Source organism: Ambystoma mexicanum, chromosome 10, assembly GCF_040938575.1.
Source record: "Ambystoma mexicanum isolate Mex_15411 chromosome 10, UKY_AmexF1_1, whole genome shotgun sequence".
Classification (NCBI taxonomy): Eukaryota; Metazoa; Chordata; class Amphibia; order Caudata; family Ambystomatidae; genus Ambystoma; species Ambystoma mexicanum.
Genome location: NC_090932.1, coordinates 177147307 through 177171668, shown reverse-complemented (window position 1 = coordinate 177171668; position 24362 = coordinate 177147307). Strand labels below are relative to the sequence as shown.

The window sequence follows — 24362 nt, the reverse complement described above, 5'->3', positions numbered from 1 at the left end:
AAACATGGAAACAACATGTCACAGCCAGTAAACCTCACTAATAATATTCTCACAAACCATCCTCCCCCTGTAGACCCATGCCTTTGCAGTAGTATACCCACATATGCCAGTCCCACCATTGAGCAGCCTTTCCCTGAGCCTCTCCTCCTTGCTCCCTCGATTTTACCCTGGGTGGTATCCACCTCAGCCCTTCACCAGCCTTCCAACCCCTAGACTTGTATTATGGCATTACTGTTGGTGTCCTCCCCCCCTCTCCACCTCCACCTCATAGGGGCCTTAAATCTGTGGTGGAAGCCAGTTCATTGAGCAACTGACCCCAATTTATCTCCACACCTTCTTACTCTGGATCTTTATTTCTCTGTAAACACTCCATTTCCGCCATTCCCCACCTCTGCGCATTATGAAGCCACTGCCCAACGGCCAGGTCCAGCTCACTCTTCCTGGCCACTGCTAACTTGCGTTTAGCCAGTACCAGCAGGAACTGAACCATCCTGTGCTTTGTCCTATGGGAATTGTTCCCCGGTATCAGCCCTAGTAGAGAAATGGTCAGGGGAACATTCATACGTACCATTCAGTAAGGAAGTCGGATGACTCATTACCCTCTCCCAGTATTTTCTGATCCCTGGGCATCTCCAAACCATGTGCCAGAAACCAACAGACTCAGAGCCACACCGTGGACATTCATGTGACACCCCTGGATGGATTTTATGTAGTCTGGCTGGTGTCATATATACCCTGTGTTGATAATGGAATTGGACTAACTGGAAAGCTGCATTCTGAGAGACTTTCTAAACCTGATCCCAGATCCGAGACCACTGCCCCTCTGTCATGGGGTGACTCACGTCCTGCTCCAATTTACTCTTAACAGCCAACTTCCCCCTTGATTGTGTTGGCTGCAGGGCATTGTACTATCTGATAAGCCTGTGCCGCCCACTCTCCCAGACGTTAATAGTGTCTGCATTAGTAGACTTGCCTCCAGCTCCTCTGGGATACCATCCCATAGTTCGACTAATCTCTTGCATATCCTTGCATACACTAGAACGTGACCCAGTAACATTCCATATGCCAACTTCCATTGTGCAAACGTCATCAGCCGCCCGCCTTCATAAAGGTCCTGCAGTACTTTACAATTACTTCTCTCTAGCGCAGCCAACCCAACCGACTTCCAGGATAATGCCAGCTGCTTATCAAGCCCTATGAGTAAATCTGCACTATAGAGACCTGCCACCTTCAACTGATTCATCAACTTCCTCCATAGCTCTTGTATCACTGTGAAAACGATGGACGTCCCCCCGTACCTATGGGTCCCTACAACAATTCAATGCATTGTCGGTGCCGTGGTAACCCCTCCTCCCCAAAACCCCTTAATTTCTCTGTCCGCGGAGGAGTCCCATCTGGCCATGGATTGTAACATGGCCACCAGAAAATACAGTTTGTAATTTGGCAAGTTCAATCCCCCCTCCTAACATCAGCGTCATAACATCCTTAAAGCCACCCTGCGCCTCCCTGTGTTCCACAAGGATTCACCTATTTTCTCGTCTAGCATTCTAAAGAATGCTTTCTTAATCGGGTATGGAATGTTCGTGAAGAAATACAATAGCACCACCATCTTACACAACGCCACTCTTCCTTTTAAACAAATAGCCAGTGTTTTCCAAAAATTAATGGAATCACCTATGCCTGTTAACGCCCTTCCTGTATTGCATACCAACGTATCTTCCACCTTGTGGAATATTTGAACCCCCAGATGACTCCCCTTCCAATCTGAGCCCCCAATCCGGCAAGCTTCGCGTCTGCCACCTGCACAGCGCTGCCAAGGGGAACAACACTGATTTATCCCTGTTTACCTGAAAACCTGACAACTTCCCACAATTCTCCAGGACCTCTTAATACAATTGGGACATTATCCAAAGGGTTATTATCTTATGGTACAATAATACATCATCCACGTATAGATATATTGTGGAGCAAAGATATCCCCATTTCCCTAATACACATATGACCCTGTTGCGTGCCTCTTTCTAATCCCCATCGGGCAGGCACCCGGTCGCCAGTTCTGACCTGCACCATAGGACAAGTATATACTAACTTCCACCATCCCTGCATCCGTGCCTCAAAGCTGAAGGCATCCAACACTTTCAATAGGCATGGCCATTTTACTGAGTCAGATGCTTTAACTGCGTCTAATGATGCAATAGCCAATTCCTGTCTCAACTCTCGTACCTGATCCATGACATGATGCAGGCGGCACAGGTTCATGGTCATGCTTTGCCGCTTTACAAAAACGCACTGATCTGGATGCACCAAACCAGGTACTACCTTAGTCATTCTAGTCGCTAGTATTTTCCCCACAATTTTTGCGTCTAGATTTTAAAGTGAGATTGAGTCTATACTATGCGCACTCCTTCGGATCCCCAGCCCTCTTGAGTAAGACAATGATTGCCTCCCGCATAGTTTCCGGTAGAGAACCTGTCTGGAACACGTCATAAACCCTCTTCAGCTGGGGCACTAAGAGATCTGCGAATGTCTGAAAAAATTCCACTGGAATCCCATCCCCACCCAGTGCTCAATTCCACTGCATGGATTTGGTGGTGTGTAAAATCTCTTCCTCTTCAAGAGGCACCTCCAGCTCTTCCCATAGATCATTTGCCAGTTGGGGCAATCTCATCTGGGCTACCAGGTCCTCGGTTTCCTGCTCCGTATAGGTACCCTCACTAGTGTACAGGCGTTCATAGAATAAGCAGAACACTTAGTTGATTTTCTGTTAAGAGACCACATATATCCATTCTGATCCCGAATCTGGGTTTATTGTTTTCGGGTGCTCTTGTCGTATAAGCCAGGCTTATAGACAACCCTCTTTTTCTTCCTCTTAGCAGTGTATTAGGCATATTCAAATTTTGATAAAGAGTCCTGCATGAACTGATTAGCATTAAACCTTTTGGCAAACTCCCCCCCACTGGATTCCCCTTTGCCAATTCCCCCTGCAAGTGTTGAATCGAGTGAGGTAGTCACCCAGTGTTCTCTGGACATCCGTTACTGACGAGAGACATAATCACCTCATTGTCACCTTAAACGCTTTCCATTGCATCCCCACGTCCGACACTGATCCCTTATTTACCTCAAAAGAACACCGTGATTTCCTCCCTCAATCTAGTGCGATAAGCCCTGTTCTCCAGTGCCCCAGCTCTAAATCGCCACAGCGGATTTGCAGGTCTACGGATGGCCTCCCTAAAGTCCCCGTTAGTTGTGAATGGTCTGCCAGACTCCTCCCCAGAAATGCAACATCCATGAACCATTGAAAATATTCTCGCCCCACAAATAAATAATCCAGACTGGAGTACGAATCCGTTGTCTTGGATTTTCATGAGTACTCACTCTCCTGCCCGTATGTTTCCCTCCACACTTCTACCAAATCGAGGTCAGTCGAGGCCTGACACAGCGAAGCCGAGGCCTGAGGCTTTGCCAAACCTGGTTTCCCCTTGCGGTCCAACTCATGATCCAGAAAGCAATTAGTCTCCCCACCCCACATAAAAATAACCAACCTGTATTGGCCTACCAATTGCAGCACTGATGGAAAAAACGATTTTATCATCCGCATTAGGGGCATAAGTGTTAACCACACAAATGTCGACCCCCTCTAGGGTGCCCAACAGCACCATCATCCTACCCTCAGAATCCCCAATGGTGCCCGTCACTTCTAAAGGTACCCCCAAAACCACCCAAATCAAACCTCCCCTTAGCGAATGAGTATGAGGACCCATACACTCTCCCACCCCACTGTGTCTCCAACCTTTGCAAATCTGCGTTTTGCAGATGAGTCTCCTGAAGTAGTGTTAGTTGAATCCGTTGGCGCTTCAGGAATTGTCCTACCTGTGCCCCACCGGACCTTTGCCAAACCTCTCCCATTCCAGCTACATATCTTCAAAGTATGTTTACCATCAACTTCATCAAGGGACACCTTTCACTCCATTTCCCTCCCAAAAGATGCCCCTGCGACTTTGTACATAGTGCCTACACACCTGGCTGGACATAAAACCTGCAACATAACAAGAACTCTGAAGCCCCTCGGATCCTCTCCCCTCTAACCTCTTCCCACCCTTATGAATCCCATTGTCCCCCTGCCCTCCCCTCCCGTTCCAATACTGCCCATCCTATAACATTCCTGACCTAGCAGGTTCTCCAACTGTTGTCAACCCTCTTGAACCGGTCGGCAAACCCAGGTCCCCAAGGGGAGGGGCAGTCCGTGACCCCTGCAGCCAACCCATGCAATTCCTCCAGTGACCTCTATCTCTTATAGACCCAGAACAATAGCATCTTCAAAAGAAATCCCACCACAACCAGTGGTTTCTCTGCCCCCTCTCCAAGGTTTGAATCTCATCCGTCACCAACCATTTCAATCTCTCTCGTCTTCCATGCCTCAGCTTGGGCCAATCTCGTGTCCAACCAATTCCCTGCATCCTGCGTGGTCAGAATGTAGTCCGATGTCCCTGCGTCCAACACTCTGAGCTTCACTGGTAAAATCATCATGTACTTCAGATTCGCCTCTCTCAGGCGATGAAGAACCGTATCGAAAGACCGTCTTTGCATCTGTACTTCCTGTATGAAGTCGGGGAAAATTGAGATCTTTGCATTGCCTACTTCAAACCGCCCGCCTTGCGTGCTTCATATAGGATTGCATCACGGTTTTGAAAATGAAATAATTTTGCAATCCTGGCTCTCGGGTAGCCCCCTAGTGGTGGTGGTCTGCCCAGTACTCTGTGCCCTCTCTATTGTGAAGAGCCTGGAGAGGCATCTGATCTTTAATGTGTCCCGTAACAATTTTTCTACATATAATTCTGCAATTGTGCCTTCCTCCCCCTTCCGTAACACCAACCAGTCGGATATTAAACCTGCGTGAGCGACCCTCTGCATCCTCTGCTCTTGTAGCCCCCACCAGTCCTTTCACCTGGTTACGGCGTACCAGCAGCTCATCTTCCACTGTACTCGATCTCTGCTTGACCTCCGTCACCCTCTTCCAGATTTTGCATAAATCGGCTCTCACCAGAGAAATATCCACACCCACCTCCTTTATCTTGCCATCCAAGGATGACCGAGACTCCTGTATCGCTGTCAATGAGCTCTCCCCTCCTCCGCGGCGATGGTAACTCCATCCCAAACTGGCACTCCTGCTACTTGCTGGCTCTGTTTAGGCTTCACACCCACGTAGGGATCCATTTTCTGGTGCCCCTTACCATGGCAGTATTCTCCAAGGAATCACGCTTCAGGATAGTGTAAAAAACAATAAAAGGAAGTATTATAGGGGACTAATGTGTTGCAGTGCCGCCGTTAATAGTTTGGTGCTTAATTCTCCTACTCCAAGCCCAGATGGTGGAATGTCCAATGCAGAGCACCACTCTGGGTAACACTAATAATCAAGGGCTGGCAAAGACTCTCACCTCTTGGCTCCCCCAGGAATAAACATGTATGGTCACAGCCACCCTGTAATACTTTACAGTGAGAAGCCCCAAGGAGCACTCGCTCCACTGGTTTCAAATCCAGATGCAGATGCAAGCTATACTTCCAGTGCTGTCAGAGTTGTGGAGGAGTTTAAATGTAACCTTCGGACGTCCACCTGTGGGTGCCCCGTGGCAGTCCTCGCTCCCTCCAAGCCCCTGTCGTTTCCTGCAGGATCAGAACGAGGTAAATACGCATGTCTCCCACGCAGAGCAGCACAGGTCTCCTCAGCACACGCGATAGATCAGGGACACATGAACTGCATAAATGTCTCCAGAGAAATAGTCATCCACCTAAGCAAAACCCTCCAAGGCTATCGGAGGGTGCCTATAATACCCCACAAATTTAAACTCATGGGGGAGCTTCACTGCTGGACTCCCCCAGGGAGCGCCCCTACTGCCTGTGCTGATGCTGGATGTTCAATACCTCCTCACTGCTTCCACCAGGCAACCTTGCGTAGGCTGATCTGGTGCCACGCTTAGCGTCTGGTCTGCCGCAGTGTCACACTACCTCACTTTTCATCCACCGGCATGGGGACCATCTCCCGGCTGCCAGCCGTTTCCTCCTCTGTTGTTGCCGGAGGCTTGCCTCTTCTTACTTTTCTCCGTCAACCCCTCCTCAGAAGGGGCCCGCTCCTATTGTCCCTCGTGGCCACGCTAAAGCTGCTCCATGCCCAGCTCCTCAAAAATGAAGCGGCCTCGTCGGACCGGCTTCCCGAACTGTTGCATACTTGCCCGCCGCACCAGGCGCACCGACACACTCCCCTCTTGCAGTGCTGCACACAGCGTCTTACGGCGTGGGCGCCGTCAGGATCGCTGCCAGTGCTTCTGTCTCTGCCCGGCAGGGATACAGCTGGGAGTCGGCTGCACACCTCCCCACCACCGCCAAGCCACTTAGCCACCCTCAGGAGGGTATGCTTTGGTGCACCCAGGTGGCCACGCTTATGTTGCTCCTCTATCAGCGCAGTTAACTGCCGCCATGTGGCCCGCGGCCGATCAAATCGTTCAGGTCTCCTCTGCCACACTCTGTTGTCGCAACCCTTCACCAGGCACTCTCTGGGGTCTGCAGACCCTCGGTATTGTAGATATCCACTCTTTATGTCTGCAAACCCGGATCTTATGCTGGATATTTAACGGGTAGACCAGGAGCTACAGAAAGCATGTCTACATGCTACGTCTGCTGCCCATGGACCCCCGTTAGTCAAGTTAAGCAGCCTCCTGAATTGAACGCATGGTACAGTTATAATAACATTTTTAAAAGGCCTTATTAACATCATGCAGATTCCTTTATCTTGTTCCTCTGCATCAGTTAGCTCCTTAACATGATTAATACCTAGCTCTCTTTTCAGGCCAACAGCTTCCCTGGGTGCTTACATTCCCCATCATTTCTTGCCATTACTGTCCCATTAACAAACTTAGTTTCCCTCTCTTGAATTATTCTGAAGTCTTTCATAGCTTGAGGGATCAACAGAGGACTCGGACACCACAATTTGTGCATACATGCATTGGAGTAAAGCTGAGATAAAAACAAATCTTTAGTTAATAGTTTTGAGGTTCCAAGGGAAACCTAAAGACCATGGTTCTGAGTCTCAGTGTTCTATTAGGTAACCTTTTGTTTTCAGGGTGGACCCTCATGGCTGAGGTATCATGTCACTCACAGTTTTCATGATTGGGCTATTTAGAACTCCTCTTGGCAGCTGCTGGTGTTCGATGGCCCACCTGGGCAGTGGCCATCTGGCTTGCGAAGACTGTATATTCTTCCCAGTCTGTCTCGAGTTGATTTTCTGGCCATTATCATTCTAGCACTCTACCAAGATGGGTATGCCAATTGGGAACAGTGAGCCCTCCTTGCGCTCCTGATGTGCCTGTAATTATCCCAATCCGCACATGTCTTTTAGCTGAACCCCGGCTTAGGGTTTCACTTGCTCTGCCACCTGCTCCTCATCACTCCTTTGATTCTTTGGTCCTCTTGGCTTGGCTTGTTCTCCGAGCCTCTCTACTGTTCCTTCACCTCGCTGTCCCTTCTCAATATTCCCTCTTGAAATGCCAACTTCTCCCTCACCGGTCTCCTCCCTCCTTCTGGATATTTGCTTTCTCCAGCACCAACTTCTCCCTTGCTTTTTTTCTTCATTCCTCCACTCTCCTGTCTTTTCCTCCTCCAAATGTATTTCCTTTCCTGGTCTCCTTCCTTCGCTCTCCTGCTTGTTCTCTCTGCTCACTTCCTCACTGTCTCCAAACGTTCACAATCTGGTGTAGGCCCTGCCCAGCTCTTGGAATAAGTGTTTCGCCCAAACCATGGATTTGTATTAATTATCTTTGAACTGGGTCACTATCAAGCAAGCCCATGCATTTTAAAGCAGTTTAAGAGTGATTATCTCCCAGAATTCTATGCACTTTTTTTCTCATGTGCATTGGCCAATATGACCCAAATGATTCCCCCCTCCCAGAGCAATAATGATGTCGAAAAGTTTTCAAGAAAGACCATCGGGCAGTTTTACTCACAAGGGTCATCAACCAGATTTGCAATATTGACCAGCAGGCAAGAGATCAGTAGTAATGACAGCAAGTAGGGGAGTATCATGGTGACCTTGGACAGGGTTAGCAATACAGTGAGCAGGGATGAGATTTTCCATAATGCTCAACTGTTAGGAAATTAGCAATATTGACATTATGGAATAGTATTAATAAATTGCCACATAATCTCAGATCCAACAATCAATTTCAGTTTATGGTTCCGGTATGTAGATTATCGCAGACTAAGGCTGGTGCCTTTTCTTTCTGCAGCTCTCGTGGCTTGGACCAATTTGCCTCTGAAATTGGGATCGGAAAACTCCATTCATGTATTCAGAAAAGGTCTGAAGACACATCTGTTTAAATAAACATCTGTTGGTCTTTTTGAACTTTATTCAACCTTCGTACTCCTCTCTCTCTCTCTCTCTCTCTCCTGCTGGTCTGCTAAATTGAATATGCTACTTGTTTGTCAGCGCCCTTAAGCCTTAGGGTCAGTGGATTCTGCGCTATACAAATGTTAAATAAATAAATAAATAAATACCAGTCTGGATGGATTAGCCATGCTGATCTCATACAGGGTTGCCAATACTTGCAAATCAGACCGCTCAGACATTATATTGTTCAGTTATGCAGTCGGGCGCAAACCTCACAGACCGGCCAACTCTGAAACACATTCCCAGCCTCCATCAACCAATCACTCTCCAACCAAACACTCCGGACGTGCTCCAGGCAACCTCCAGAGGTACATCACCAACAGTAGCACACACATGCAATCCCCCATCTGCCTTAGTAGCACATGCATCATCTTCTAGAATCCACTCAGAAACAGCACCACCTTTGTTCTCCTCGCAGGCGCAAGTCCGCCTGCACTCCATACTAAGCATCTGAACATAGGCGTAGAGAATGACAGAAATAGAGGGGAGCAGAGGTTAAAGGAGTGACCGGAAAGGAAATATCAAAGGTATATTGTACAGGCTTGGTCTTGATCATAGGGCAGTAACCAAAGGACCAGCTAGACAGACAAGTGTGGGCCAGATTTCTGGCCCAATGTGGGCTAGCCATTGCAGTTATTTGGTGTATTCTAGAAATGGTAGTTTTAACCAATGTTACTAAACGTACTGTAAGTACACCCTTTCACAAATGCCCCCAAACATTCACCCAGATAGTACTTAGTTTGTTTTCAAAAGTCATATTTTGCCATTTTTGCATGTGGCCCACTTATGTGACCAGGTCTATTTTTCTTTATCTCAGCCTGACTCTGCGAGTGGATAAATTGCCCACTTTATAACTAGAATATGTAGGATCTAATATGGTGCCCCCAAAATGTTATGATCTTTTGCAAATCATTGTTATCACTTTATGCTTGAGTTGGCTTATCTGCCAAATGTGGGGGCTCTGAAAACCAAATGAACACAGATATAGCGGTTTATTTAAGCAATAAACCCCAATATGGCCCAGTGTTACTGGTCAGGTCATGGCCTGGGCTTGAGTTGCAGTGCCCCAGCGCCATGACTTGACAGTTAGTACCAATATCATGCAAGGGGTTTATAGCTATTAGAATCCCTGGCATGTAGTTTTCTTTTAAAAAATAGTTGTTTTCTTCTTCAGTTGTGAAACCACAGTTGACAGTTCTCAACTCAACAAAGACTCCCAAAACAAAATGGCTGCTACAGATGTAGCAAGTAGTAAGATGCATGTAGTCCCTTCTCTCATTGCGTGGCAGCCATTGCCGCCGAGAGAAGCAGCGGGACAGCAGGCGTGTCTGGCTGACAGAAGCTTCCGGTAAGGTGGGTTATTGTCTGGGTTTAGATGGTGTGGAGAGTGGGTGATGGGGGGGTGGGAGTGGTGAGGAGGCAGGGAAGAGAGTGCTAGGTGAATGGTCCGCAAGGAAAAAATAGCAGCCCCCACTTCTCAGGAGGCTCAGAAGGCAGGCAATGCAATGAGGTAAAGCCTGCCTTCCGAGTTTATTGATTGGCTGGGAGGTATCATCACAACCTATCCTCAGTTCAAATAAACTGTACATTATGACTGAGTGAAGAATGTAGATGAACTGCAGATTTTGGAACAAGATGATCTGGATTTAAATTCCAGCATCTCCATCTGTCCAAAATTCAGATTAAATCAACTAGCTGTACTCAAATGCCTCATCTGCCAAACATGGGGAAAACACAGAAAAAGTCAACACTAGAATAATGTGTTACAGTGAATCACAAAGGTTTGACGAGTGGAAATGGGACAGATTAAGCCTAGAGTAAAATTGCCCATTATGGAACTAGAAGATCCAGGATTCTTCATTTGACATCAGATTTATCGTGGGCAAAAGGTTAATCTTCCCGCTTTTCTATTATAAGTGTGCTTAGAAAAACACTGAACGCCATTATGCTGTGCAATGTATCACTGAACGATTGGTTAGAGGTGTAGTCTAGTGGCAAAATCATAGTCTTTGTAATCAGAGGGTCTGGATTATAATCATGGGCATCATTTCAGCATAGCATTCACTGCCGCACTGTATGCAGCTTGTAACCAATGTGAATTGCTTTTCAACCCCCCTATGATTTCCCAAATCATAGCTCTGAAAAGTCAGTATGCCTTTAACTTTGGAAGTTTTGGCTGTAGGTGGTTATTTTTTGCCCTTTAACAATTCATGTTTTTTAACCTGCTGCCTCAAGTTTCCAACAAATACCAGTAAAAAACGCTCACTGTCCTATCTTTTGTATTCAGGGTTGTTTATTTATTAAGAATTCTTATAGAGCGCCTTATGGCCATAGGCCTCAAATCGCTTACAAAAAACACAACATACATGCAATACAAAGATAAAAAACACAAAAAATCCATATATAGAAAGGGCCTATAAAAAAGAGATCAAGATGGAGACTTGTCAAATTACTTCAGATGATAAGATTAGGTCAAACTATGAGACCAAGATTTGTGGAGCCCACAGGCAAATATTTACAGTCTCAGGTACATTAGGCAGGGTGCAGGCTCCACATCCCACCAAAATGCAATCTCTGTTCCCTTGGGCACACCAATTGACCAGTTCTATCCTACGCAGGAATGTCAAATCGGAGGAACGCACTACCCCAGGCCCTGTTCTTGCGCGAAGCCAAGGAAGTACTTTGTTGCGAAGTGTGTCTCTGGGTTCACTCTTAGAATGTTTTGGAACATTAGTAATGGTAGTTTCGCTTATCCATAACCAGGGCTTTCATGTCTTCAGCCTCCGGAATTGACATGTTAGATTTTCTTAGGCGCACAGTCCTTAAGTCTGCTTCCTGATGTGCCTTCCTGTAATGTCATTCAGGGGTTAAGGATCGTGCAATGTTTTCAGCGACCCTACCATTTTGGTGAAATAATACCACTATTTCTAATCATGATTTCAGTGCTTGTCTGAAACTATGATTTTAGGCATGCATCCTCAACCCCCCCCTTCAGATTTCTTATCTGATAAATTTGGCAATGCATTGTAATAGACTGAACACCAGCAAGAAGTGCTATAATGTATTCAAAGGATTTTCAAAGACTGGAAATGGGGGAGATATGTTAAAGAGCCAAATTGATAACTTTGGGACCACAATATATGGATCCTAATATCTGCACTTAAGAAATAAAACTCAATCCAACCACAAACTCAACAAAAATAACAATTTGTGCACAAAAAGGGCTGTTCAGTTTTCTCAAGATTATCCTCCTGTTATGTCATTAAAAACAATCTATTGAAGTGATCTGCCCACATGGAACAAATGTTGATTGCCGTTATTTTGTCTACTTTCTTATATAATTACAATAATTATGTTTCCACTTGCAATTAACAATGTTTAATATTCTTTTCTATAAGTTTCCACAGATGATAAAGTGCAATGTGTGTTTAACGAGAATCCGTGTTTAAACAGTCAGTCCAAAAATGGACGATCTAATTGAGTCCTAGTATAAGCTTTCCCTGTATGCACATGTAGTAATTGTTAATTCTGTAAAAATATGTCTTGCTATTTCTGGCTTGTCGAGCTACTTGCATATTCCACAAAATCTGTCCTCGACACGAATCTGCAGCTATGCTCCTGCATTGCTCTTAATGGTAGCTGATTAGTTGTAAAATCAGTCTACTGCTGGGTCCGGGCACTGGTGCAAGTATAGCTGAGTTCTTTTGTGTTGTTCAAAGTTGTTTCCTCTTACACCTTTCTCAGTGCTACATTGTGCACCCATCTTTGTCAACAATGGACACTTTGGAGAAACTCTAGATTTAATATACAATTCACCTCGTCTTAGCAAGGCCATACCTCTCAGCGAAAATAAGCCCAAACTCTAAACGCAGGTACTCCATGGGGGTGGACGATGGGAATTCTCAAATTGTTTGCCAAAGGAAGCCCTCTAGTTAATTCAGCAATGTGTAATCCTAAATGGCTAGGGCTTCTAATCCATAAAGTAATGTAGGACAAAATGATTGTTTATATAATATTTGTATCCCCTCCATGGAATAACCTGCGTATTATCTAGAAAACCTTCTGACCTGGTATGCAAGTTGGCGTGCTTTCAAAGTTTTCATTTCTATGATTCTGCTGTAGTCGGCCATGTTGCTAATTTTGAAGCCCAAATATGGGTAATTCTTTGCATAGTCCAATGTTCCCAGTGATGTGCTCTTTGCGACTTTGTGTACCTTTCTCCCTGTTAACAGCATACTCACTTAGCTCATTTATCATTCGCTTCATTCCCTTAAAGGTCTGATCAAAAAGAACTAAGTCGTCTGCATATAACTTTGCAACTGTTGGTGTTTCACCTATTCTAGAGGAACAGTTTGCACTTTCACCCAAGCCTTGTAGAAGGTCAGCTGTGTATAAGTTGAACAGGGCCGCCAGCACACATCCGTGCTTAACTCCCCTGTTTATCAACGCTGTTGCTGACCGCAAACCCTCATTGTTTAAACAAACTCTGGGTCTAGTGTTCTCATGTAGAACAGTAACTATTTGCAACAGCCATCCTGGACAAGCCATTTTTCTCATTTTTTGCCACAGCGTTACTCGATTTACCTGATAAAAGGCAGAACTGATTAAACATAGGTAATTGTTGTATCTTGATTGGTATTGTTGTTTGTTAACATGTTTTATACAGTCTTTATTCTGTACATGACATCCTGTTGTATACGGTACCCTGTCTGTATCCGCGTGAATTAGAATGTTTGGATTGGAAACCTGTGCGGGGTTCCGATCGAACGTAGGAGTCAGTGTGATTGGGAACAGGTGGCTGATGGAGGTGGATGCAATGCAGGGCAGGGCGCCGGGTCTTTTATGTAAATAAAGACTTAACTTTGCTCGTACCTGGAAGGGCTCCGTGGATACTTCATATTTGGCGACGAGGAATGACCTGGCGCTACTACCCACAACAGAAGAGAGAGCAGACGCTCCGGACAAACTTAACGTTTGTCTGTGCTGATTCGTTCAACAAGGTGTGCCCGGGGCAATCGGGTTTTGATCTGCTCGTGCAGTTTTGACACGGTGGGGGCAACACGCACAGCGAAGAGGAGGAGTGTTTGAAAGACGCGTTTGGAGAACACAGCGTTATTTTGGCCATGAACATTAGAAGAAAGAACACACTAAAACGTCACAAACGTCACATTGTAAAAATTACTATGCTCCAAACTAAAATTAATGAAAAAAAACAGCCTGCACTCTTTCATATCACAGCTTGCTCCGCAGGTTAACCACAAACCTAATACTGCTTCCGTGCAACATTCTGCTTCTCACCCCTCTCCACCTCTGAAGTTGCACACATCATCAACAGCCTTAAGCCATCGAATTGTCAGGGAGACTCCTGCCCTGCCACTATTATCAAGGAGGCCTCACACAACTTGGCGCCTTTTATCACCACACTCATAAACTCCTCCTTCAGAACAGGGATCGTCCCGGATAACCTCAAGGATGCCTGGGTCATTCCTCTTCTGAAAAAAACAACCCTGGATGCTAACATTCCCACTAACTATAGGCCAATCACCACTGTGCCATTCCTTTTAAAAAGTCTTGATCGAGCAGCATATCTGCAGATCCAAGATTATCTCGAAACCAACGACCTCCTGGGCCTAAGACAATCGGGCTTCCGCCCTCGCCACGGCACAGAAACTGCGCTGCTAGACTTAAAAACGCAAATAGAAGACTTAAAAGACAAGGGAAAATTGGCTCTCTTACTCTTATTAGAACTCTCCGAAGCATTTGACCTAGTCAACCATCAAATCCTCTGTCACCACCTCAAAACTGCAGCCAACTTCTCAGAGAAAGCTACAGCCTGGATTACCTCCTTCCTGGACAACAGATCCATGAGGGTCTTCTCCCCCACCGCCACTGCCTGCAGAACCTTCCCCTGTCACATGTGGAGTCCTCCAAGGTTCATGTGTATCACCGACACTTTACAATGTCTTCACAAAACTCTTATTTGACATACTGGACCGCATGGGTGTCACGTACACGAATTACGCTGACGATACCCACATTCTTATTCACATTACAGGCGATTATAAAACAGACTCCCTAGCTATCAACACCATCTATCAAGTCATCCAGGCCTGGATGGCACAGCACGAACTGTGCCTAAACGACGAGAAAACTGAGCTCCTCATCCTAGGCTCACCCCACAAACTCAGTAAACTTTACTCCTCATTCAAATCCTTTACCAATCGATGGTAACTCCATCAAAGTGACCAAGGACACGAAGACATTAGGCATGTACCTCGATTCCACCCTCTCCTTAACTGGACAAACCAATGCAGTCTCCCAGCTGCATCTTACACATGCAAGCTCATCACAGCCTGCCGCCCCTTTCTGTCACCAGCCAACTATACTACCCTAGCCAGGACCTTGGTCCTATCCAAAATGGACTATTGCAATGCCCTCTACTTAGGTACCAACCAATGCAATATCAGAAAACTCAAAATTATCCAAAATAATTTGTATTTGTATTTGTATTTTGTTTATTTGTATAGCGCGCAAGGCCCGAAGGCAACCAGGCGCATATCTTAGAGGCACAGGGTACAATACTGACATTGATACAGTTACAGATTAAATTCACAGGAGCAAAACTTAGGTCGCGAGGTACTCATTAGGCATAAGAGCATAAAAGCAGGTGCAGGCAGAGTTAACTATTCATGCAAGCAATACCAGTAGTTCAAGGGTAATGAAACATGTGGCTAGGCTGGTAGTGGGATCTAATAATGCTATTAGATCGGCCCTTAACATCCCTAGGACTTCACACATCTCAGAATACAGACGTAACCTTCATTGGCTCTGTTACCCAAATAATCTCCTTTAAAGCTCTGACACTTGCACACAAAAGTATAGCGAACCAAGCCCCTAGCTACCTCTCCAACAGGTTCACAACTCATTCAGCTGCAAGACCCCTCAGAAGCACACACGCTAATTGCCTTGTCATCCCACGCTTCAACCTCCAAAAATCTGGTGGTCGTAGTTTCCCAGTCCTTGCGGTGAAGCTGTGGAACACTCTACCTAACCCACTCAGAGCAGAACCCTCATTCCCTGCCTTCAAGCGTAAGGCTAAAGTTTGGTTGTCCACACTTGACTTGGCCTGACCTTGACTGGAACCTTCATCTCAGCATCTTAGGCCGCTCTCGCATCATATCCTGCCCTATATTTTGCTCTGACTGTGTATCCTATACACCCCACTTGATATATCATGTATATTCTGTATATTTTCAAGGTAAACATTGTGCCTGTAACCATGTAGATCTTGCATATTCTTAAGTTAAATATTGTGTATGTATGTAACCTGCCTGTAATTAAAAAATGAGCCTGGTTGCCCTCGGGCCTTGTGCGCTATACATATAAACAAAATACAGATACAAATACGTTGCGTGACGCAATTTTGTCTGAATCAAGGAAGTCGGGCAGGACCTTGCTTGGCACGCTTCTTCCTCGTCTCCGTACAAAAAAAAAGAAATATTATTTTATTTATGAATTTGATTCAGCCAAGCCTGGAAAACCTCAACCACAAGTGAGGGTGTGAGGGTGGTCATTTGACATTTGATTGAAGACATTGCTGAGAGCAAGAAATAAAGCAGTGGCCATGCAAGGTATCAGTATTCAGCCACCGGCGAGTTTTCTTCCAACTCCAGATCAGCCCATAGTAGTATGGTCTGAATGGAAAGAATTCTGGATAAATTACATCCAGAGTGTAGAACAGGAGGGATTAACATCTCATAAGAAGAAACTTTTGTTACTCCGTGCATTAGGTTTGGAGGGTTAGAGGAAGTATAGAGAGCTTCCAGAATTAACAGTAGACGAAGCAGGAGATGGAGATGAGCACGATAAAGCCTTGAGACGGCTAGATAAATACTATGCACCAGAGACAATTGTGGCAATCAATAGATAACTTGCACAAGAACCCAAAAAGAACAAGAAAGTATAGAAGAATATATCTCGGCTTTAGGGTTATTGGCCTGCACATGCCATTTTGGACATGGAATCACCCTAGATGAAATCATTAGGGATCAGATCATAATTCATACCAAAGACTCTCTGATACAAGCAGATTGTGGATGGTGGGGAACCTGTCTCTACCAGAGACTATTGCTATTGTGAAAAGGATTGAACACAGCCAATTGTGTTCAAAAGAGATGAAACATAAGAAGCATGAAGCTACTCAGAATATGTTGCAAACTAGCAACAAGATTATGCAAGAAGTAGAAGACCAAGGACTAGGGAATGCAGTACGCACCAGGGAACGGTCTGAAGTTGCCACAAACAAAAGCAACAAGAGCAGAGGATTGGAAAATAAGGAAGTGAGAGGGAATTTCACTAGAGGAAAGTCTTGGGCAAAAACTGAGTCCAGGGCTAATCCTCCACAGACAAGATAAGGTGATAGGTGTTTCAGTTGTGGCAGACTAAGCCATTATGCTTACTCCCGAAATTGCCCTGCAATTGGACACAAATGTGGAAATTGCAGGATGAAGGGACATTTTGCAGTTACTTGCCGACGGAAAAAGAGAGTCAGCAATACAAGAGGAAGATGATGAATCTGATGAAGAAAGAGTATTCGTAATTCATGAACCACCTGGAGGAGAATTTAAGTGCCCAAGTTGTGAAGTCATTATAGACAATTGGAAATTGGCCGTAAAAGTCGCCAGTTGTTCACCTTGGACTATCATTACAAGAAAAACATGGCAGAGATTTGGTGCAGAGGGTCTCGCGTGCAACTTGAAGGCACCGGACATAAGGAATCCAGGTGGATTCGAAAGATCAAAGATACAGATAGTGGGTTGGTTCCACAGCATCATTCAGTTCAAAGACCGACAAGCTCATGTAAAGGTTTATGTGGTGGAAAAAGGAATGAATGTAATAGGTTGGAAGGACCAAGCAGCGCTAAGGATAAGACTGGATCCGTGTGAGGAAGAACAAATACTGATCGTGAAAAGTAGTAATGAACAACTAAAGAAAGCGGTCGAGCCCAGATGATATCTTTCAAACAAAATTAGGATTACTGAAAGATTTCGCTCATAGAATAAAACTAAAACGAGGGGCACTACCAGTGACACACACTAAAGCCAGGCCAATACCATTTGCCTTGATCGATAAGGTAGAACAAGAACTAGGAAGACTTGAAATGGAAGGGGTAATCAAAAGGATTGAATCATCGCAATGGGTGAGTCCCATTGTTGTGGCCATAAAGAAAAATGGAAAACCAAGGATATGTGTAGACTTGAGGGATATGAATAAAAACATTATCACAGACATATTTCCTTTGCCAATAATATCGGAGATGTTGAATAGTATTGGAGGAGCAGATACTTTTACCACGTTAGACTTATCGAGTGCATACCACCAAATAGCACTCACAGAAGACTGCAGAGACATTACTGCTTTCATCACGCCTTTTGGTTTCTATAGATACAAGCGGATGCCTTTTGGGTTGGCCTCCGCGGCAGCAGTGTTCCAAAGAGTTATGACACATGTTTTAAGAGGTTTAGCTGGAACTTTAGTATACCAGGATGATATAATTGTCTTTGGCAGAGGTTCTGAGGAACATGACAAAAGGTTGAATGAGGTGTTATCGAGATTGGATGCTAGTGGTTTAAAGATGGAGCGAAGTAAATGCAAGTTCAAGGTAAAGGAGGTTGAGTATTTGGGACACATTGTAAATTGAAGAGGTTACAAACCCAAGGTGGAGGCCATGAAGGCAATCAAAGATTCACCTGATCCCACCACAAAAGATGAACTCGGGTCGTTTCTTGGTTTGTGCGAATATTATAATAAGTTTGTGAAAAATGTCACCAGTGTTACTGAACCTTTAAGGAAACTACTAAAAAAGGAGGTGAAGTTTGATTGAGATGATGAATGCAAAAAAGCAGCAGAATGTATCAAAGCAGGGATTTGTGGATCTGTAGAATTGGGAGGGTTTGTGTTTGGAAGACAGAGTGGGGTCACAGTGGATGCCAGTGGGAGTGGGTTGCGGGCTGTCTTGTCACAGGTCACAGAAGATGGCCATGAACAAAGTCATAAATCACGCATCCAGAGCAATTTCTGATACTGAAAGCAGATATTAAGTTATTGAAAGGGAAATGTTAGCTTGTGTTTGGGCAGTTAATTACTTTAGGAAATATTTATGGGGAAATAAATTTGTGGTACAGACGGATCACAAACCATTAGTAGAGGTGCTTACAGTACGTGGAATGTGTAGAGCTTCTCCCAGATTGGCCAGATTGAGTCTCAGACTACAAGATTATCACTTTGTAGTAAAGTATGTAAACCTGCTCTCTATACTTCCTCTAACCCTCCAAACACTTATGCTGATGAAGATTTTGAGGTGGTAGCAACAGTTTTTGAGGTGACGTCGAGGGAAACATGGTTAAATGAACTTGCCAAAGATAAAACTTTACTTAAGTTCATGAAGTATACCAAGTCAGGTTGGCCTGAAAAAAGGTTTGTTAATGATGAGTGTACAAAATTCTGGGAAGTCAGAGAAGAGTTCTCTGTAGAAGATGAATTATTATTAAGAGGAGATAAGTTAGTAGCTCCACAGAGATTACGTAAGGACTTAATTGAAAAGGCTCATCAAGGGCATCCAGGTATTACAGGGACAAAAATCAATGTAAGGGCTAAGTATTGGTGGCCTGGTATAGATTTAATGGTTGAAAGATTTGTCAGAGATTGTTGGCCATGCCAGAATATTGACAAATGCTGCAAAAGTCATAAATTAGAACCTATCGTAATGTCAAAGGTCGATGCGCCATGGGACAGGCTAGGTATTGACATCGTAGGGCCATATGGAAATTTAAGGCACGAAGGTAAATTTATGATTGTGTTGGTGGACTACTATTCAGGGTGGTTAGAGATCAACTTGGTGAATAAAGTTGATTCTGGCAAAGTAATACATTTTTGCTACAAGTTTTCAGAAGAGAGGGATACCTGAAAGTTATAATTAGTGATAATGGAGTACAGTTTAGAAGCAGAGAAATGAAGGAATTTGCTGAACATTCAGGGATCGATTGGAGATTCTCAGCGTATTATCACTCTCAAACCTAATGGTTTGGTGGAGAGGTGCAATAGAGTCAATATGCCTGTGGAAGAGGCGCTCAAAGAGAAGTTATGGAGTAGCAGAGTTTCTGTCAGGAGGGACACAGGAAAGTCTCCGTTTGAGATGATGAGAGGCAGAGTGCCAAACACATTGCTCAATCCTGTTTGGGTCAACTATAGGAAGAAGAAAGAGTATGGCAACAGTGAATGTATTGGTAAGGAGGAGTGTGTTGAGAAGAGCAGGTTGAAAATTGTACCAGGTGATTTTGTGAGGATCAAAAAGGGACGCAATGTAAGAAAATGTGAGTCTAAATACTCTAACCCTGTGAAGGTAATAGAAGTGTTCAGAAGAGCTGTTAGAGTCCGAGGTGGGTCAGTTTGGAATTTTGATAGGATCAGTAAATGGAATTGGAGGAATGAAGGTGTTCTGGAAGAACGGATGAGGAAGAGAGATAGCAGAAGAGCTATCGAGCTATTTGAAGATGATTCACAGCCAGAACATAGCGGTGTGAATGAGCAACAGGCAAGTGATGTGGGAGAAGCGTATGTACATAGAGAAGGTCATGCTATTGGTGGTGTTGATGGGAGAGTTGTTCAAGGTACAAGAGTTAGAAAACTGCCAGTCTGGTCTAAGGATTATGTTATGGACAAGTAGTTGTTAATTACTAAAGAAACATTGTCTCGGGTTTAACATCATTTTACATATATTTGTTTATTTGTTATTGCTGTTTATTTAACATGCTTTAGTCATTTAACAGTTTATTTTGTTTATCTCTTTTCGCTGTTTTTGTTTTCTTGTTTTTAAAAGACGGTGGATAGTGTTGTATCTTGATTGGTATTGTTGTTTGTTAACATGTTTTATACCGTCTATATTCTGTACATGACCTCCTGTTGTATACGGTACCCTGTCTGCATCCGTGTGACTTAGAATGTTTGGATTGGAAACCTGTGCGGTGTTCGGATTGAACGTAGGAGTCAGTGTGATTGGGAGCTGGTGGCTGATGGAGGTGGATGCAGTGCAGGGCGCCGGGTCTTTTATGTCAATAAAGACTTATCTTTGCTCGTACCTGGAAGGGCTCCGTGGATACTTCAGTAATTTAAGAAGTTCCATCTCTGAATTGAGCCCCATGTATCACAGAGTCTTAACAGCCTGACGTTTTACTGTGGCCGAGCCCGGGCAATAACCAGTCTGGAAAGGATAGAATAAATTACCTGATTCAACCCAACTTTGAAATTCACGTAGCACAAAGGAAGAAAAAAGCTTACCTGTGACGTGCGACATCGACAGCAGTTGGTAATTGCTCCGTCAATAGGTCTCATTTTATACACCAGAACTAAAATGGACTGCTGCCAGGATTCAGGACCATTACATACTTTCTTGAACTAAAGGCACAGAACACTGTCCCACCTTTCCATATCTTTCTTGTGCTATCTTGGTTGTCAGTCACTCACGTTCAGAGTTTGCAAAATCCACTAGACCACTAGGATAGTGGGTACTTTTTAGGAGTGTTGAGTACCATTTTTATTGACCTCAACCCAGTGGTTGAATTGTCATTTCATGCACGAATTGCTCTGTCCATATCTGCCCTCTAGATGGCAGCAGTGCACCAGATTAATCCCAGTTGCCTCCAAGTCAATCTGCCTTTCAGGCCTGTTGGTGAAGGCGGTTTTAGCAAATCTTCCATGACTGTAGTTTTCAAGGCCACTTTTGCACATCAGAATTAAATTGACTCCAAATCTCCTTAAATATGGCAAAGCTTTACATGCTTTTGCATCATTATCAAGTGCTCTCCTGTTCCATGTTCATCCTCCAATACAAACGCCAATCACTTGCTTTACCTAATAACTGATCAGTTATTTGAACAGTGACAGTTTGTGACCATAATTGTATCTTGGCACGCTCACCTACTGACTCTACCCATCCACGCTTCTTTTTACATATTCAAAGTGCCATTTCCCAGAACATTTCTCTGCAACACTGAAATGCCACAACCCACCAGTGAAAATGATCAGCCCATCCCAATTTAAATAGAAACCACTCCTCCCCGTCTGAAGCGAGGATTGCTCAACTAAACTTTCCAACATATAGTGAAATAATTCACATCTAAGCATCTTGGACAAACAGATTTCCCAACACACTCCTCCCTGACACTAAGGCACACACTTCCTTCAGACCTATATCTACAGCTAAGCTGCGAAAAATCATTTCAGGGATGAATACCTCATCTGAGCAAGTCTCACCCTGGCCGCATCTACCATCATAATATCACCACTCTTGCCCAGCACTGACAATCCTCATCTACAGCTTCTGTTTGCAAGGAGGTATCCCATCCTGCTTGGAGAAAACCATCATTAGCCTGTTTCTCAAGAAACCTGCAGATGACCAGTCTCGTGGTCCACCTACCATCCTATCACAAACACCCCTATCATTGGGGAAGTCCCGGAAATACACACAACTACATACTCTTGGCAAGCTGAGCAGGCTCCTGCATGAGCACCAATCCAGTTCCAGGGCCTCTGGAGGAATGGCATGGGCTCTTCTACTCATCAAAGAAGTCTTTAAAACATGTTATGTAGCAATCCCTCTTTACTCCTCTTCCTTGACTCATCTGGTGCATTTGACGCTGAGAACCACTACATTCTCGCCATGACGGCCTTTCCCATAAAGTAGATCACTGCATTCTTACATTACAGATTCTCTAAGGTGAGAAATTGTAACTTTCTCCCTTTGCCCTGCGCCATTGCCTGTGGAGTTCCTCAAAGATCCCCTTTGGCACCCATGGCTTTTAAAAATATTTGTCAAAGCGCTTACTGACCTAATTGCATGAAATGCCCACCCCTTTCAAAAGTTTGCAGATCTGTTCCTTCTCCACCCCCATTTCTTTGGCGGCTCAAAATGATCATGCTGGCAGTGGGTAGCTTCTGAATTAAGAATGAGAAAATGAATAAACACACTCCTAGTAATACATGTGCTGTACAGACTAGGGCATACAACTCCAACATCTGCTCCTAATTGTTGAATAATACACTTCTTCAGTGGACATGGTAAATCCAGCCAACAATGACCATACTGGGTATGGCAAACGTAGTAGATATAGTGCAATACATCAGAGTCATCAGAGAAAACAAATACGGTTAGAACCAGAGAACATTCTTGACTAGTAGCTCACAAAATCTATTAAATTTGGAACAGACGTAAAGAAGTATGCCTTATCTTGGTTGTTTAGTTTCAGTGTCGCTGGAAACAAAAATAGTTTGCAGAGTCCGTTGTCACCTAGAGCCTTCCTAACATCACGGTACACGAGTGAATATCAGAATTTTAGACAACGGATAGTTGAGCCCTCACATCACATGTATCCTGTAGGATCAAATCATGGTACTGTAGTAAGATTCTGGAGAGATGGGGGATGAGATAGGCACCCCGGGGTTGAGCTGGCCAGCAGCTGGCATGTTCTTTCCACTGGAAAGGGCAGCGAGAAAGTAGCGTTCTCTCAAGGGTCTCTAGCAGATACATCCTGAGAACTCCTTAATCCTGATGACCCTAATATTTCTGCTTGACCTATTTTCTGGGTCCTTGTTCTTTACCTTGTGAGCAGGCCAGCTTTACGCTTCTCAGTCTCTCGCTCCATTCCCTGCAATATCCCTTGTGTTATTTAAATTCTCTGCTCTGCCCACTCTCCCACATAGTTGGATTGTGCCACTACTCCACCCTCGCACTGAGTGCATCTGGTTTCTGAATTAATCTCGCCATTCTCTTTTGAAGTTCCTGCATCGTGGGCACTCAGTCGGTTTCTCCTTCAGTGTGGCGTTGCCTGCTGGTTTTATCCCACTGTGGCTGCTACGTTAAGTGTCCAGCTTGACTTCTTTCTACTGCAGCCCCAGCATGGTATCACCAGGGGCCAATATATCCAAGATAGCAGCCACATTCTCCAGCCATCCACTGTGTAATAATTTTTAGAACAATGGCCAGTATTGGTTATTTAATTTGATTGTTGAGTTATTTTGCATGTCTGTCCTAACGAAAAAGACACAGTATTTGGAAATTAACTTTGTGATAGCATTTAGATAAATGTATTTTATTTTTCTTTCCTCCTACACTGTTAACCTCATTGAATTGAAACTTAAAAGTATTATTCATCACAACATATGCTGAAGAAACCATTGGGCTAGTTGGTTCTTTGTCAGTCTCATTATCACTGGCCGTTTAGTTATGCCCATCACTCTGCTTTTGGAGGCCAGGTCCTTCTTACTTCTAGCTTTCTTATTGTCTATGGCTGTCTCTGGCTCTTTTGCTGGCTATTTCTTGAGCTGATTGTCTCTCGCAAACCAGATGTTTCTTTGGGTGCCTATGGTGCTTTGACAGTGAGAGGCTTTGTGTCTGCAGTGGTTGCTTGTTGACTGGCTCCTGGTCACTGTCTTGACTCTCTTACTCCAGCGTTGTCTCTTACAGATTTTTTATTGATGACTTCTTCTAATTGCCATTGCTAATACCCTCTTCTGTCTGTTACAGGATTACTTTGGAGTTTGTTCGGAGGTGGTGATAAAGGATAATGTTGTTGTCGTGTATGAAGTGCTGGAGGAGATGTTGGACAATGGTTTTCCACTGGCCACAGAGTCGAATATCCTGAAGGAGCTGATCAAACCACCCACCATCCTGCGCACAGTCGTCAACACCATCACTGGTACCTAACACGGGAGAATTCTGGGGACTGGGACAGGGAAGGGTAGGAGTGGGCAATGGGAAATGACCAGGTCCCATAAAGTGGACAGATGGGGCACAAAAGCACTGCTCACTGAGGGTACAAGCTGAGTTTTTGGATGAGAAGTAATATCTGAGGTATATGGAGCAGGTGGT

General features: G+C 44.5%; 1 protein-coding gene across 1 annotated transcript in view; it reads left to right on the top strand.

Moving 5' to 3' along the window:
* The window catches only part of AP3M2 (adaptor related protein complex 3 subunit mu 2), a 236068-nt gene that overhangs the window by 92578 nt on the left and 119128 nt on the right, over positions 1-24362 (top strand). The window contains exon 3 of the mRNA XM_069617663.1: positions 24018-24189. Coding sequence (XP_069473764.1) covers positions 24018-24189 — 172 coding nt within the window. The remainder of the gene's footprint in view (positions 1-24017; positions 24190-24362) is intronic.